Raw genomic sequence first — 15691 nt, 5'->3', positions numbered from 1 at the left:
GGTGCTCAGATTCTGTAGCCTGTCTGTATGTGTTCAGATCTCTGTAGCCTGTCTGTAAGTGTTCAGATCTCTGTAAGTGTTCAGATCTCTGTAGCCTCTCTGTAAGTGCTCAGATGTCTGTAGCCTGTCTGTAAGTGCTCAGATCTCTGTAGCCTGTCTGTAAGTGTTCAGATCTCTGTAGCCTGTCTCTAAGTGCTCAGATCTCTGTAGCCTCTCTGTAAGTGCTCAGATCTCTGTAGCCTGTCTGTAAGTGTCCAGTGAAGTGGAGCCAGGTGTTGGCTGACCTGTTTGTCCCTCACAGAGCAGAGAAGGAGTGGGGTGATGGCATCCGGGGCCTGTCGCTCAGCGCAGCCAGATACGCTCTGCTCAGGCTGGAGGAGGGCCCTCCACACACCAAGAACTGGAGGTACTCACCTTGGACTAATGGAATGGCTGTCGTGGGGATCTGCTTACACTAAAGGAATTAAACTGGACCCTAAACAAGATGTGTGAATGAATTTAGATGCCCAGAATATTTTAAAGAGGCGTTGAGTTTGTAGTAAGCTGTCGCTGCCGAGCCCTGCTGTGTAGCCCCTGTATGGGCAGACCTTTAGTGCCCTTTGGATCTTTAACTGGGCTCCAAATTGGTGAATTCAGAACCTGGGGAAACTGGAGGTCTGTGAATACAGAGGTGTAGAGGCCAAGAAATGAACAGTGGCCAACATTTTTCCTTCTGATGTCATCCCTTCTTGATGTTGAGAACAGATTAAGTGGGCAAGAACCCTCCTCTTGGCTGCACAACCCTTGGGCTCTGAGCAAGAGCAACAGGAATCTATCAAAGACAGAGTTTTATTAAGTCTTTTATAAATCTTTTTCTACTTGTTAGCCAGACAGAAAGCAACTCGATTGTGTAGCAATACCTTTAGGAAGAGAAGGGAGGTGGGATCTGTGTTTAGGTAAAAATATTTGTATTTTCCATGTGCCAGGTTTCTGGATACAGAATACAGATATTTTCTTGGCACAAATATCCAGTTAAATCTGGGAGAACAGCCCTACAGTATGAACACTGTGTGTGCTCCAGTAGTACTTAAAAGAGCCTTGAAAAACATACCTGTAAATAAAACACTAATGCAAGCCTCTCAAGCTGGGTATATCAGCAGGTTTTATTGCTGTCAGCACAGTGCAGCAGCAGAATTCCTACAGTTTCACATCTGCTTTTAACCAAGAGAAACAAGATATTAAGTAAAACTCCCGAATGTGTGAGATACAGAAAGAATGTTTCAGAGTTAATATTCCAGCACAATATAAGTGATGGGAGGCAGTTTTTTACATGTGTTATTGTTAAAGCTTTCGTTAAAAAATGTCTTGTCTTTTTTATTTTCTGCAGGCCTCAGTTGCTGGTGCTTCTGAAACTTGATGAAGATTTGCATGTGAAATACCCTAGACTGTTAACATTTGCATCCCAGCTGAAGGCTGGTAAAGGTTTGACTATCATAGGATCAGTCATCCAAGGGAATTTCCTGGAAACTTACGGAGAGGCCCAGGCTGCTGAGCAGGTCAGTGTCTTAAATCCTGAAGTGGAAAGGGGTGAGTGGGCAGTAACGCAAAATTTTGTTTCCTAATTATATGTGGAAAAAAGTGTCTTAACAAGACTTCCATGAAACACAGAACAAGTTCAGCAGTACCACAGCTGTTCAGTAAAGGACTTGCATACATGTTTCAGCTGCCAGTTGTGCCTTTGGGAATGCAAGATCAATGCTCACAATGTTTGTAAACAGCCTTACTGCATAAAACTGCCTTCATTTATAGGAAATAATTACTGTAGAAGTTTCTGTATGCTGTTTAATGGAGGGAAGAGGACCATTTAGTTTTCTGAATATTCCAAGTAAAAAGTTTTTTTTACTGAAAGAGTAATAAAGTACTAGAATGGTCTGCCTGAGGAGGTGGTGGAGTCACCATGCCTGGATGTGTTTAACAAAAGACTGGATGTGGCACTTGGAGCCATGGTTTAGTTGAGGTGTTAGGGCTGGGTTGGAATTGGTGATCTTAAAGGTCTCTTCCAACATAGTGATTCTGTGATTTCAGTAACTGTTCAACTTAGCAAATTCTTCTTCAGTGTGTTGATAAATCTATTACAAAAAGCATGGAAAGATGGTCCTGAAATTTTTAAAAGAAATTATTTAATCTTCCTCATTATGTAAACATGACATCATAGCCCTATTTATATCTGTATAACATCAGCATAATTATTTGCTTCCCCAGAGACTTTTTCTGTAGGAAAAATGGTACAAAAGGAAAATTAGTTCGTGGGCTATGTGTTGATCAAGTTTATTTAGTTTTTAAACAAATAAAAGATATACTTGCTAGTGTGGGGGATTTGGTGCTTATATTTGTAAATTTAATATAACACAGCATGTTACATGGGAATCTGAAACTGGAAATCTAAATGAAGTCAACTGGCCTTGGGTTTAAAAAGGTGTTACAGGATTAGAAAATAGAAAGTAAAATAGTAACACAGATATCACTATCTACTACTATGTATAAGAGATGATAGCACAAACCAAAAAATCTGTACTTTAATCTGTTAGAAATGATTATGTTTGGAAAGAAACTGTGTTTTAAACAAGTGGTGTTTTCTCTTTTGTTTTATAAAGGAAACCTAATGAGCAGAACTTTGCATTATAATATGCTTTACGTATGGACATATGAACCAGGAGTTTACATTGTAATCTCATGACAGAGAAATATTAGCAGTTCCTTTTGGAAAGGAAAACTGAGATTTTTCTTTGTCTGTCTTGCAGACTATTAAGAATATGATGGAAATTGAGAAGGTTAAAGGATTTTGTCAAGTAGTTGTAGCCAATAAGGTTCGAGAGGGAATTGCTCACTTGATCCAGTCCTGTGGACTCGGTGGCATGAAGCACAACACTGTGGTTTTGGGGTGGCCCTATGGCTGGAGACAGAGTGAAGATCCAAGGTCCTGGAAGACATTTATAGGTGAGCTTTAAAGGTTTGGTGTGATCAGACATTGTGAACAGAGGTGTTTATCACACACATGGTACCCACAGAGGATTTTAACAGAATTCTTGTAAGATTGGGTTTGGGTTTGTCTTTTTTTTCTAGTATTGATGGAGAAGCAGATATTTTCTCACAAAACTCTGTTTGAAATACCTGTTCCTGTAGGTAAAAGACCTAAGGAAGATCTTCAAAGGTTAATCTAGCAGCTAAAACTCATGTGTCTAATGAATGGTTAAAAAATTACGGGCTTACAACATGCTGGTTTTGTGGCAAAGTATATTTATTTCCTAGACAATCTCTGTTTTGTCACTGATTCTAACCTATCCTTCACTAGTGGATAACACTCTCCTTGCCTCTGTCTCTCTCCTCCTACTGTGGTCCAGTTACTTAATCAAATTAGAGCAGAGCAGATGCTGTCTCCTCATACTTAGCTTTGAAGGTTGCTGCTTTTCTTTCGAGTGTGAAATAAGGATTGTGTTCCTGTGAGTCTGCTTTATCCAGGCTTTGTCACTTGGACTTACCTGTCTGTACAAGCCTTGCTGTACATACTTTTCTTTATTTAAGTGATGACTTTTAGGATTTACTGAACTTGCTCAATGAGTAGCGTTTTTCTAACCATAAATGGCTCTTGCAGAATTGGAAGTAAATGTGTTCTCCCCCTCCTGGGCAGGTACTGTTCGCTGCACAACTGCAGCTCACCTGGCTCTGCTGGTTCCCAAAAATGTGTCCTTCTACCCCAGCAACCATGAGCGTTACAACGAAGGCAACATTGATGTGTGGTGGATTGTGCACGATGGAGGCATGCTGATGTTGCTTCCTTTTCTTCTCAAACAGCACAAAGTAAGCAGCTATGCAGAGAATGTCCCCCACCTATTTCTGCTTTCTTTAGTTTAAAGAAACCTCGTCCAGTTGTAGAGCCTGTATTGATAAATGAGAGTGGGTACTTTGCTAAGTTTCTGTTTTGTAGAGCAAAGTATCATTGGTTCAAATAACTGAGAGTTTGTGTTCCCTCACCAGGTTTGGAGAAAATGCAAAATGAGAATTTTTACTGTTGCTCAGATGGATGATAACAGCATCCAGATGAAGAAGGATTTGGCTACTTTCCTCTATCAACTCCGAATAGAGGCAGAGGTAGAAGTGGTAGAAATGGTAAGGGAATTAAGCCCACTTCTCACTTTATTGTGTACATGGTGATGTTTGCTTATGACTTGATTACAAGCACGATATCTGTCCTTATTTCTGCAGCACAATAGTGATATCTCAGCGTATACTTACGAGAGAACTCTTATGATGGAGCAGAGATCTCAGATGCTGAGGCAAATGAGGCTGACAAAAACAGAGAGGGAAAGGGAGGTATGTCATTTGTGGTTGTTCTCTATGGGCTGCTGAGGGGGATGACACAAAGTGCCTTCCTTAGTAGTGTGTCATGTAGCTGCTGCTTAAATTTAACTCCTCTGCTCTAAACATGTAAGGAAATACTTTTAGTGTAGCTTTTTTTGTTTCCCAAAATTGCTTGTAGCTCCTGTTTCTTTCTTTATGTGGGATATCCGGTATTTGTCTCAATTTATAGCATATCCTGTTTTCCTGCTGAAGATGTCTTTCCAGTTTGGGCTTAGAGGACATGTAACTATGATGTCTATGACATGTAGCTTTGAGAGATGATCCATCTTTTCTGCATGTGTTTGTCAAGGTTTTTATTTTCGTTTTCAGTTTTGAGCTGGTCTTGTCTGTTTTATCTGCCCATGTCATGATGTGAGCTGGATACTTTTTCTTGTATGGATACAGGCTTCTGTCAGTGCAAATTCTGCTTGGCTTACACCCATCAAAACTGTTAAGAGTCAGTTTGGTGTGTAAGACTTCAGCTAGGACTGATTCCTGGTATCAGGACTCTCCTGAAGGCTAAATTGAAGGAGCAAAATAAAAGATACAGTGGAACAAAAAGTCTGTAATTATTTAAAGAGCACCAGGTAGCATAAAATTAAGTCTCTGAGTCCTCCTTGTCACTCATGTGCCCTCCAGGCTCAGCTTGTAAAGGACAGACATTCAATAGCACGTCTGGAGAGCCTCTACTCAGATGAGGAAGATGAGGCAGACCCTGTTCCTGAGAATATCCAGATGACCTGGACAAAAGAGAAATGTGATGCTGAGAAGAGGAACCGAGGCAGTGCTGTGGGAAGCTTTAGAGATCTCATCACCATTAAACCGTGAGTCTTGTCTAAGTCTACACTTTGCATCTCTTGAAGCTCTACATGTGCTGTTCTTTTGTTATCTTTTGTTTCCTAATCCTTGGTTTGGACTTGTGTTATAAACATTGAGACCTGGCTATGAAAAGACAGCAGTTAGCCTCCCCAGAAATCTCTAACCAATCAAATGTGCACATATCCCTCAATATTTCACTTGGTATAGCCAAATTCTAAATTGGAACTGTTAAATCCTTTAACAACTTCCCTCCTCTCTTCCAAATACCTCAATAAAACACACTGATAATTTCACTGATCTAATCAGAATTTAAAAAATAGATCATTTCACAGTCTAGTGGGGATGTTTAACGCATAAAGGAAGAAGCTGTGGGGATGGTGATGAGTGACTTGGAATAGCATCTGTGTGTGATAAACCCTCTGAGACTTGCTGCTGCAGGAGCACTGACATGTAACAACAGCTGTGGTACTGTGTGTGCCCCCTGAAGAGTGAGAAGTAAAGGTCTATTTTGGCTTTGTGTAAAACTGTGTGAATCTCCTGTGACTTCTTTGATGTCCTGCGTCTCACATGAAGAGCTCAGTCAGTTTTGCATACTTGGCAAAGTTCCAGATTTTTCTTCCTCATAAATCAGAATTCAAATCTGTTTTAGGCTGAATCATACTGTAGAAATTCTGCTGAATTTGGTGTTAACTACCTGTACTTTTTCCTCTTCCATGCTTTCAGAGGGTGGGAAAACTTGTAAGTTTGTTATTTAAATTAGAAGTACATTAAGATGATTGAGGGGAAAGACTTAATTTTCTCAGCTAAAAGCAAGAAAATTTTGTGTACTGATGGAAGAAAAGGCACTAGAGTTGAGCAGTCTTAGCAGTGTTTTAAAGGGAGCAGGATTAGCTACTTAAGCTAAGTATCATTATAAATAGGATGTAACAAACTACAAGAGTTGTCCTGACGAGAACTAAGAGTAGAAAACAATTCCTGTCTGAACCTATTTTCCTAAGCAGAGCATGACACAAGCAGGAGGAAACATTATTCATTTGGAGAAGCTCTCAATCCACAAAACTGCTAGGATGTTATTTCTGGCAGTTTCTGGGCACTAAACAAGCCCTTTCTTGTAGCCTACACCTTCAAATCACTGGGGAGATGCCAGTTTTAAATATCACTTTAGAGAGAACCAAACCTTTAGTTTTCAACTCCCTTTCCAAAACTATGCATAGCTAACAACTGTTATGATCCTGCTGCTGGTTTTTTCCTCACTTCCTGTAAACATAATTTGAACTCAGTGTTATCCCTGGCTTTCTGAAGCTGATGTGGTGATGACAGTGGGTGTCCTTGCTCCAAATTAAATAAGACCATGAAGTAACAGAGAGGTAATTTACACTGGGTAAATTATTCTGTTAGTATAATAAACATGGTTCTTCCCACTGCGTCTTCCTCTTTCTGTGTATATAAATTATTTCTTTGCAAATCTGAATATTCAGAAGAACAGCAAGGTTACTAAAGAGTTTCACATATCATGCAAAGCTGAATCCATGAAACCACAGATTCATATTTAATTTGTTTCTACTAATACTTATTTTTACTATATTAACATGAAGACAAAGCTCAAGTAGAAAAGCCTCAAAAGTATATATATATATTCGTCTTTTGATAAGTTTATTTCTGTATTGCATTTCCTTTTATGTTACCAAAATAATGGCTGATTTCCTGTAAGAAGGAAATATTCCCTGGCATAAAATGCTCAGAGGTTACTTTTGAGTTTTGTTCCTGCATGAATTGAAGTTATTTTGTGTAATATATTGCAAACAATTAGTGCTTTTACCTCTCTTAGCCTGGATTCTTGTGGAGCAGAGGCATATGAGATTATGCTGCACCTATTTCCCTTTTCTCCCCTTACTTTTGAACTGAGTGGCTACTCAAGTTTGAAAGTGTGACTGAGATTCTAAAGACACCTGGGTAGAAGTGTTTCTGAGAAACAGCCAGGCAGAGAGGTTGATTAGTGTCCTGAGGGAGGGCTTCACATCCTTGTAACACTGCAGAAAAGCCCTTTGCCTCCAGCCCGTTCCGGGCTGCCATCCTGTGTTACGTGACTGCAGTGTGTAGCAGCCCAGCCTTTCTCTGGAGATGCCAACTGCTGTTCAGCACAAGAGGGAGGTGTGCCCTGGGCACCTGGGCTGAGCAGGGCGGTGCCAGGCTCCTGCTTGGCTCCCAGGGGGATTTGGGTGCTGCTGAGAGTGGAGAGGTGCCTGCTCTGGGGCACGGCCCTGCAGTCACCACTGTGCCTGATGGAAGAGCACATCCCCTCGTGCAACTGTGTTTTAATTTCTTATGCAACACTAAATCATCTTGATCAATCATCTGTATTATCTTTGAAGAGCAGTGTAACTTTCTAAACTGGAGACTTGACTCCAGAGATCTTAAAGCCAGCGGACTAGCTGTACCTGAGTAAGTCTGGGAACAGTCTTTTGTGTCTTCATCGTAAAGTTAGAAGAAAATCACTGTGTTGAGTTGACATTTAACAGAGTATTTAGGACATTTGAGTGTGCTTTTAAAGGACCTTTTTAATAATTCAGTGTTCAGAGGCGTGTTTCTAACAGTAAGTCTGAATGTGCTTCTTCTGCAGGAACCAGTCTAATGTCCGAAGGATGCACACAGCAGTGAAGCTAAATGAAGTCATTGTAAATAGATCCCATGATGCCAGACTTGTGCTCCTCAACATGCCTGGTCCTCCAAAGAACACCGATGGAGATGAAAACTGTATCCTTTCAGGCAAGGCCTGGGCCACACAGAAGGTTTTTCTTTAATCTGTTCTCTTGAATTCTCTTGAATTGAATTTGTCCACCAGTGCTGTAATATGTGACAAAGTGTCCCCTGAGTGGAGGGTACTGGCTTGTGGCTGTAAGGCAGTGATTGCTCAAAGGAAAAAGTGCCACAAACTCGCAGAATTTTGGTACTTAGAGGGGTACTTGCACTAAATGATGTCAGAGCTGAGGCCTGTGAGCTGGGCATGGTCTAATCACTGTGTGTTTTGGTTTTGATACCTTTTGTCCTTGACTTTGCTGAAACAGACATGGAGTTCCTGGAAGTGTTGACAGAGGGCCTGGAGAGGGTATTACTTGTTAGAGGTGGCGGCCGAGAAGTCATCACCATTTACTCCTGATGTAGAAGCTTCTAACCCTGGTCTATGTTAATCTTCCTGACCATTACGGACATTCCAGTTCTAAACGGAGAAGAAAAAAAGGATTTTTGCCTTTTTTCTCATCCAGTCCTGTTCATTGTTTTTCCATTTGCAACATACATATCTTTTGGGATTGCAGTATTTGTTACACCATCCAATTAGCAACATGAATTGTGAAGCTGCCACATTATTCAGTTTCTGCTTTGGTACCCCAGCCTTTGTGCATGTAGTTTTAACACTAAACCTATTTTTAGTCAGCACTGCTACGTGCAGTATTTTTAGTAACTGTATGTAAAGTTAGGACATGAAAGCCAGTTACTGTAAAAAGATTTAAAAAGCTTTTTATATTAGGTTTGGGGGATAGAAGTGCATTATATAGCAGCTAGTTTCTGCTGAAGTTCAGCTATAAAGCATTTTCTAAGAGCACACTAAATTGTAAGAGAGGACTGAAAAAGCTTTCCTTTTCTGGGTTTATTTCCAGAACTAAACTCTCAGTATTGGGTAAGAATTTATACTTTTAATACATTTATTGATAGAGATTTAAATAAATTATGTTGATATAGTTGAAATTATGTATGTAGCTTGCTATAAGTTTTGTTGCTTCTGAGACTTCAGGTTCTGTGAGGCCAGATCCCTATTTATTTTTGTATTTATTTGTCAGAAATATTGGATATGCAGATGCAGACTGTTTAGGAGAACAGAGATCTCACAATAAATTCTGAATCACCAGTGGATTGAAGGACAAGTCCTGTGCAGTTCTTCCATGCTTTAAATTTCTTGCAGACCACCCATCAAAGGTACATTAGTATGTTGGAGTCCCATGTAGAGCCAGGTGCTATGCTGCACGCACAGCAGTGGGATTGCACTTGCACAAGTACAGGGACCTGCTGCTTATTGTATGCTTTCTGCCCTTAGAGGGAAAAGAGGAAAAGAAGATCTATATTAACCAATAAGTCTCTGGAGATTTTATCAAGCCCATTAAGTTGTACCTTATGTACAGAACATTCGTATTTTTTCAATAAAATGTTGCATACACTTTGAACGTGCTCTCTGTTCTGTGTGTGAGGGTGCGTTGTGCAGGAGGAGCCTCTGCCCTGTCCAGCCTTGGCACTGCTGGGGCCGCCAGGTGAGGGCCAGGGGGCTGGGGCTGGGTTGGTGCTCACTCAGCTGGCACATGTGGTACCTCCTAAGGCTACCATAGATGATCTGGCTGTCCTGTGGAAAGTCTGAAGCTTGGGAACTGCTTTCAAGTGTCCTTGAGAGACTCCCCGGTGAGAAAGGTGAGCACCCCCAGGAGACTTTGGGAGCCCATGCAAATTCTTGTCCCCTTGTTGGTTCTTTCCCCAGCCTGTTAACCTAATCCCCACTCGCATTGGTCCCAGTTCTATATGTACCCTCTGAGTTCTGTATAAATTTAGCTCTCCCTGGGCATTCAGGGTTCCTTGGACCCTGGGAGCCTTAGAATAAAGAAGACCCTGAGGAGAAGAACCCACCTCGTGTGCTGTTTCTTCCTGCATCGCTTGACTTCCCCTGGAGTATGGCAGCTGCTCACAAGGAGCTGAAGTCACTCTCCCCCACCCAAGAGTGCCTGAGCTCCTGGCACACAGGATGTCCTGACAAAGGTGCTTCTGCCAGGGACTGCCGCGGCACCTGAAGCCCCACCAGGCCCACTCAGCCACGGCAGGCACAGGTCCTGCCCAGGGGAGCTGCCAGCTTAGACCTGAGGGCAGCTGGGGGTGTGTGTGAGCAGTAAAGCCTCCAGGGCACTGCCAGAACCCACAGCCACGCAGAACTCTGCCCCTGTGGCTATTGAGCACACACAGCCTGGTTGTCCCTCAAGGTTTCTCTGTCTGGGAGAGTGGTGATCCCATACCACGGACAGGTGTGAACAATGTTCCAGGGAACTGGAAGAAAGGTGGGAATTGACACATCTCTGACCTGTGGGCTCCTGCTAGGTGGTCTCTTGTGGTACTCCTGGGTGTTTCACTGATCACAGCATGACGAATTTGTCTGAGAGACGCAAATCTGAGAAACTATTGAGGCTTTTGTCTTGAATAACTTGATAAAAAGGCTTTTCATAGGAGTTTTAGAGTTGAAGCCTGTTTGTTCTCTGTAAAGGACACACCTGATGGGAACAGGATAGTATTCATTTGTGCCAAGATCCCTTTGAGACAACAGCCAGGAAATACGTCTGGGGTGTGCTCTCTATTGGGTATTTTTTTATTTTAACAAGTCTTTGCTTTTTTTATTTTGAAACCCAAAATTAATGTCATGCTTTCAAACCGATGGAAAGAATAAAGCTTTCTTATTTGCAAATACTGTGCTATTTGTACAGATTATTTTTACATCTTCGGAGCACTGAATAATGGAGTCCAAGTGTACAGCAATTTTGATATTTAATACCTATTTGCAAACATTCTTTTATAGGAGTAATACTATGAAATCTTTCGTTCCTCAGACTTTTACAAATGTGATCTCATTCAAGCACTTTGAGAAATACATATACCTCCTTATGAAATTTTATGCAATTGGATGATGATTTCACCTCATTAAAGGATTTCAGTGCCATCTGTTACCTGACCCAAGTATCCTGTTTGGGGCTTATTGTGTTTTAACATCAAAGCAACCGAGTGAATCTCTTTACAAATACAGTAGATTGGGTTTTCAGAGGCGATTACAGACCATGGGGATTGAAAACCTCCATGCTAATTCAGCATTGTGAGGACCCTAAGGATTTTATAGGTTTCAATTATGTAAACCTTCATTTCATCCAGAAGAAGGTTCATAATAAGTTCCTCTGAGACCTTGTTCACAGCGTGAAAAAGGTTGTGTAAGAAAAGATCACTGAAAAAAGAGGTAATTTCTATCTGAGTCTTCTGTGAGGGTACCTGAATGGTCATCTTCCATTCTTGTTCCTATGCTAGGACCCTATTTGGTAAGGAGATGAGAACACAGCAACTCAAATACAGTGTGACAGCGTTGATTTTAGCTCTCCACCCATTGGTATAAGGAATTACACTTGGAACATCGACGGCACAGTTTTAATAGTCAGTGAGCAGTTTAGGAGCCCTCCTGAGGGAGCAGGGAGCGCCCTTGGCGGAACGCGCCCACCCCGCCCGGCCCGGCCTGCCCTGCCCTGCCCGCCGCGCCCCGCCAGGGGGCGCCGCCCGCCGCCCGTGCGGCTCCCGGGCCGGGCTCGGGCCGCGAGCTCTGGGCGGGCTCGGGCCGAGATCTCTGGGCAGGCTCGGGCCGAGATCTGTGGGCGGGCTCGGGCCGCGATCTCTGGGCGGGCTCGGGCCGTGCCCCCGGGGCGGGCTCGGGCCGAGATCTGTGGGCGGGCTCGGGCCGTGCCCCCGGGGCGGGCTCGGGCCGCGGTCTGTGGGCGGGCTCGGGCCGAGATCTGTGGGCGGGCTCGGGCCGTGCCCCCGGGGCGGGCTCGGGCCGCGATCTCTGGGCAGGCTCGGGCCGCGCTCCCTCCTGCCGCTCCTCCAGGAGCGCTTCCCTGCTCTGCATGCGCTCATAGCCAATGAAACGCACTAAATTTAAAGGTTTTCTCTTCCACTTTTCTCCTGCCCTGTCCCCGTTTCTCATTTTCTCATTTGCGTCATCCGTAATAATGCTTGCTTCTTCAGTAGTTCCCCTGGGAGGGGGAAAACTGCCTCATGCTGCGCTCGGGAGGTCGTAAGTTCTCGTTCCACTCCGGTGTAATTACCGTCCTGCACAGCGCGGGTCAGATAGGGCACCTGTGGGCAGATCCTGCCGGTACAAAGTGCTGCTTTTCCCCGGGGAGTGGTTCCCCGTTGCTCTGGATCTCCCGGGTCAGACAGCACAGTCAGACCCACAGCAGGCGGTGTGTTTGGGAGGAAAGTTCCCCACCGGAGTCACAGTCTGTATTCCAAGCTCTCTGAACAGAACACACCCTGTAGTGGACAGCTGACTAAAATGGAGTCTGCGGTTGGCGACGTCTGTCTAAAATTCTCTCTCCACTCTTGAAATAATGCAAGTAGGGCTCTTGCTGTTGGGAACAGCATCTTTAAGGGCACATCTCTTCCTCTAGCCAGGGAAGGTGCCTGCAGCTGAGCAGACACTGCTTACTCCTGGCAGGTCTGATGTTCTTTCCTCGGTCAGCTCCTGAGTGCTTCAAGAAGTGCCAGCCAGTGCAGTCACTGTGTGTGCTGGGCTGCAGCTCAGCTGAGACCCGGGTGAAAGCCTAACAAATAGGACAGTCTCAAAAGTAAAGGCATCCCTGGGTAGGGCTGAGCGGCAACAGGAGCTATCCCCAGCTGCCCTCTGCACAGGTCTGAGCTTCTCCTGCCCTTCCCTGCACCATCTCATGGGATTCTTAAAAGAGCCACCAGTACTTGACACTACAAGGTCTAAGGCTCTCCAGCTTGCCATGATTTCTGCCATTCTCTGGCAATATCAATAACACAGATATCAGCATTGAAATGGAAATGTTTCAAGAAGTGTCCATGGCCCACAGTGATGGAATTGATAATTGTTAACAATATTAGAGACCTCAGGTCTGTGTCATACAATAGGCCAGTGATGTCTGAAACAATTTGCTAAATATTGCAATTAATTTGATCCTGCTTTTAAATTTACAGTTATGATTAAAGTTTTGATTTGCTTTCTCTTAGATGAATACCCCACTCTCCTCAAACTGGTTAATAAGGAATCAATTGCTGAGGCTTAAAAAAAAAAGAAATTCACTACAGGAACATTATAGATCTAAGCAAAATATGTAAATAGTTCCCATCAAAATAAGCTGCCTACAATCAGGACTGAATATATTTTTATTTGGCTCCTTTCATGTCCTTCACCAGGGTCTGCACAATCTGTCCCCACAATATAACTCTTTGTGGCTTATCTGCTCTTTTCTCTTTCAAGGACAAGTACAATCAGCCTCCTCAGAGGCCAGCTGTGCTAGGGGTGAAGTGTGGCCCTGCTTATTGTTTATGGACTTTAAATTAGCTCAATTTTCATTAGAGTGGCTTCAGCTTTGTTTTTCATGACAGTGTGTTTAGTTGGGCTCTACTTGTAACAATTTTCACAAATTGCTTGCATTTATGGAGATATTTCTCACCTCAAAAGAGCCTATTGAAGTGGTCAGCCAGGTCAGTAACTAAAATGAACATACTGAAAATAAAAAGCAGAGAGAAAGAGAGAGAGAGAGAGGGAGACTGGCTTTCTCCAGCCTGTCTCTTAGGTGATTCAGTTTAACTCTTATGCATAGTTTTTAACTAAATTTGAAGCTGTGTAAGACTGCCTTGAGCAAAGCTTAGCAGGTATGTTAGTACCAGAGTAGTGCATCATTTCTATAACACTGGGTGGTTTTTTTTGGGGTTTTTTTTGGTTTTTTTTTTTTTTTTTTTTTTTGTTCTCAGATTTTAAAATCAGCTACTTCAAATAGACCTGATTTACTTCTTGTGTTTGGACCTACCCTTCATCTACTTAATTCTTTCTGCCACCTGTTGTGTCAGTAATTAATGAAAACTGGCATAAGCCCCACATCACTGGGCAAAACAGAAGTATTTTATTTCAGTGTCTGTGCAGTCAGGCCATACATCTTAAGAAAGCACACTGACAGTGGATAATATTGTCTTGGAACTCAGTACAGCCTTAAGTGCTAAGTCCAATTCTGATGTTTGCTTCTTCTGCTGTCTCATGCACAAAACTTTCTGCCTTTCTGTATAGGCTGTACCTTGGTACAATGGCAGCCCAGAATGGTGGCTTTGGAGGAAAAAGCTGATTGCTTCAGTAAAAGTTAAAAGATTTTTCACTCTGATGTCCACTTGACTCCTATGGGTATAAACTTGTATGTAAGATCAAGGAGATTAATTCCAAATACAGAGTGTGATCTAAAGCACATGTCAGCTTTAATTGTGTATAAATAAATTTTATTGGGGTTGAAAACTGTCAGACAGATCTAGTTACTCAAAATGTGTCTGTAAAGATGAGTACTTTTGGAAAGGAAGTGGAGAAAGGACAGGTATGTGATATAAGTATGCCAAGTCATAAATTCTAGAGTGTACTCTAAAGCATTGCATTTACGTCTTCACATATTCCCCTCCCCTTCAGCTGTCCTCTAATACTAAGAGTGGCCTTTGTTGTCCTGAAACACCAGTTTTGCACAAAGAATATGGGAAGACAGAGATAATGCTAAATGCAATCTTGCCCCCAATATTTGAAGCTGTGTTAATTACCCAAGAGTGGGAACAGCCTTGCCCTCCAAGTTACGGGTGTGATAGAGAGTGAGTTAGCTGATTAGAGTCAGTTGGAGTTTGTTGGCTGTGCTGTGAGAAGGAAGGGACAGGGGCTTGTGTGAGGGACAGACAGGGTAAGATGTCATACGAGAGTCAGACAGGGTTAGGGGGCTGTGCTTGGGACAGGAAGGAGCCAGCAGGAACTGCAGAAGGAAGAGAGAAGAAGGAAAGAGCCAGAGCTGCCCATGGGAGGCCACATAGAAAAGGTATGAGGGGCTTTTAGATAACAAGGTGCTGATGCTTGAAGCCTTTTTTGGTGTCAGTTGTACCTCCTCCATCATCAGAACAAAAATGACTGTGAAAGTGACAGAGATACTCTTTACTATTATTTCTTACCTACACAGAAGGAACAAGTTACAGAAACCTTGTTGGGAGACCGAAGTTAGAGGCAGTCTTATTTCTGTGTTAATTCACCCCTGTCAGTGAAATCTGCAGAGAGAACAAATCCTGTTAGAATTCACAGGAGTTGTTCAACTGGACATCTGGGATTATGCTGAGTTTATTTCAGCAGTACTATGTGTCGAGTGTCTTTCCATATTGCAATTCAGTGCTGTAGGGTTCTGAAATGACTAAATTTGCCTGTATGGTTTTTTTAGCTAATACAGCACAATGTGCCAATGTTTTATCAAGTCACATTTAGTGTTGCAATCCAGTTAAAGAGAGGCAGATTTTAGTGCAGAGTCTGTAAGGAAGAAAAAGCCACTCCTAATCTCTTCAAAGTCTAACACGATTAAGAGACTGACCCTCCTCACACCAGGCTTAAGTATCAAAATCTAATTAGAATGTCATTAGTAACCATATGCCCACAATCAAATCTTGGGTACTGCACCTTGCCTGCCAGTATTTTTAGGGAAACTCAATAATGTCTTTAAATTAGGCATACAATGTGGCAAATCTTCTAAGAAGCAGAAAAGGCAGCTTAGGAAAAAAAATTTAGAAGTCGATAGTCCTACAGATAAGAGGCATGAAGGAAAAAGTTCAAATGTTTTGGCAGGGTTGACCTTCTGTTGATGCTGACATTTCTTTTGCTTTAAGGTACTAATATTAACCAGGA

The 15691-nt window shown here is 42.7% G+C and overlaps 1 protein-coding gene across 3 annotated transcripts in view; it reads left to right on the top strand.

Moving 5' to 3' along the window:
- The window catches only part of SLC12A4 (solute carrier family 12 member 4), a 45764-nt gene extending 36351 nt beyond the window's left edge, over nucleotides 1-9413 (top strand). For all 3 annotated transcript variants that reach the window (XM_063410377.1, XM_063410379.1, XM_063410378.1), the window contains exons 16-24: nucleotides 302-406; nucleotides 1367-1535; nucleotides 2781-2976; nucleotides 3668-3837; nucleotides 4015-4146; nucleotides 4243-4350; nucleotides 5017-5201; nucleotides 7817-7950; nucleotides 8262-9413. In XM_063410377.1, coding sequence (XP_063266447.1) covers nucleotides 302-406; nucleotides 1367-1535; nucleotides 2781-2976; nucleotides 3668-3837; nucleotides 4015-4146; nucleotides 4243-4350; nucleotides 5017-5201; nucleotides 7817-7950; nucleotides 8262-8353 — 1291 coding nt within the window. In that variant the 3' untranslated portion in view covers nucleotides 8354-9413. The remainder of the gene's footprint in view (nucleotides 1-301; nucleotides 407-1366; nucleotides 1536-2780; nucleotides 2977-3667; nucleotides 3838-4014; nucleotides 4147-4242; nucleotides 4351-5016; nucleotides 5202-7816; nucleotides 7951-8261) is intronic.
- Nucleotides 9414-15691: the final 6278 nt, after the last annotated feature.

This window comes from Prinia subflava, chromosome 13, assembly GCF_021018805.1.
Source record: "Prinia subflava isolate CZ2003 ecotype Zambia chromosome 13, Cam_Psub_1.2, whole genome shotgun sequence".
Taxonomy (NCBI): Eukaryota; Metazoa; Chordata; class Aves; order Passeriformes; family Cisticolidae; genus Prinia; species Prinia subflava.
This window is presented reverse-complemented; position numbering and strand designations above follow the sequence as displayed.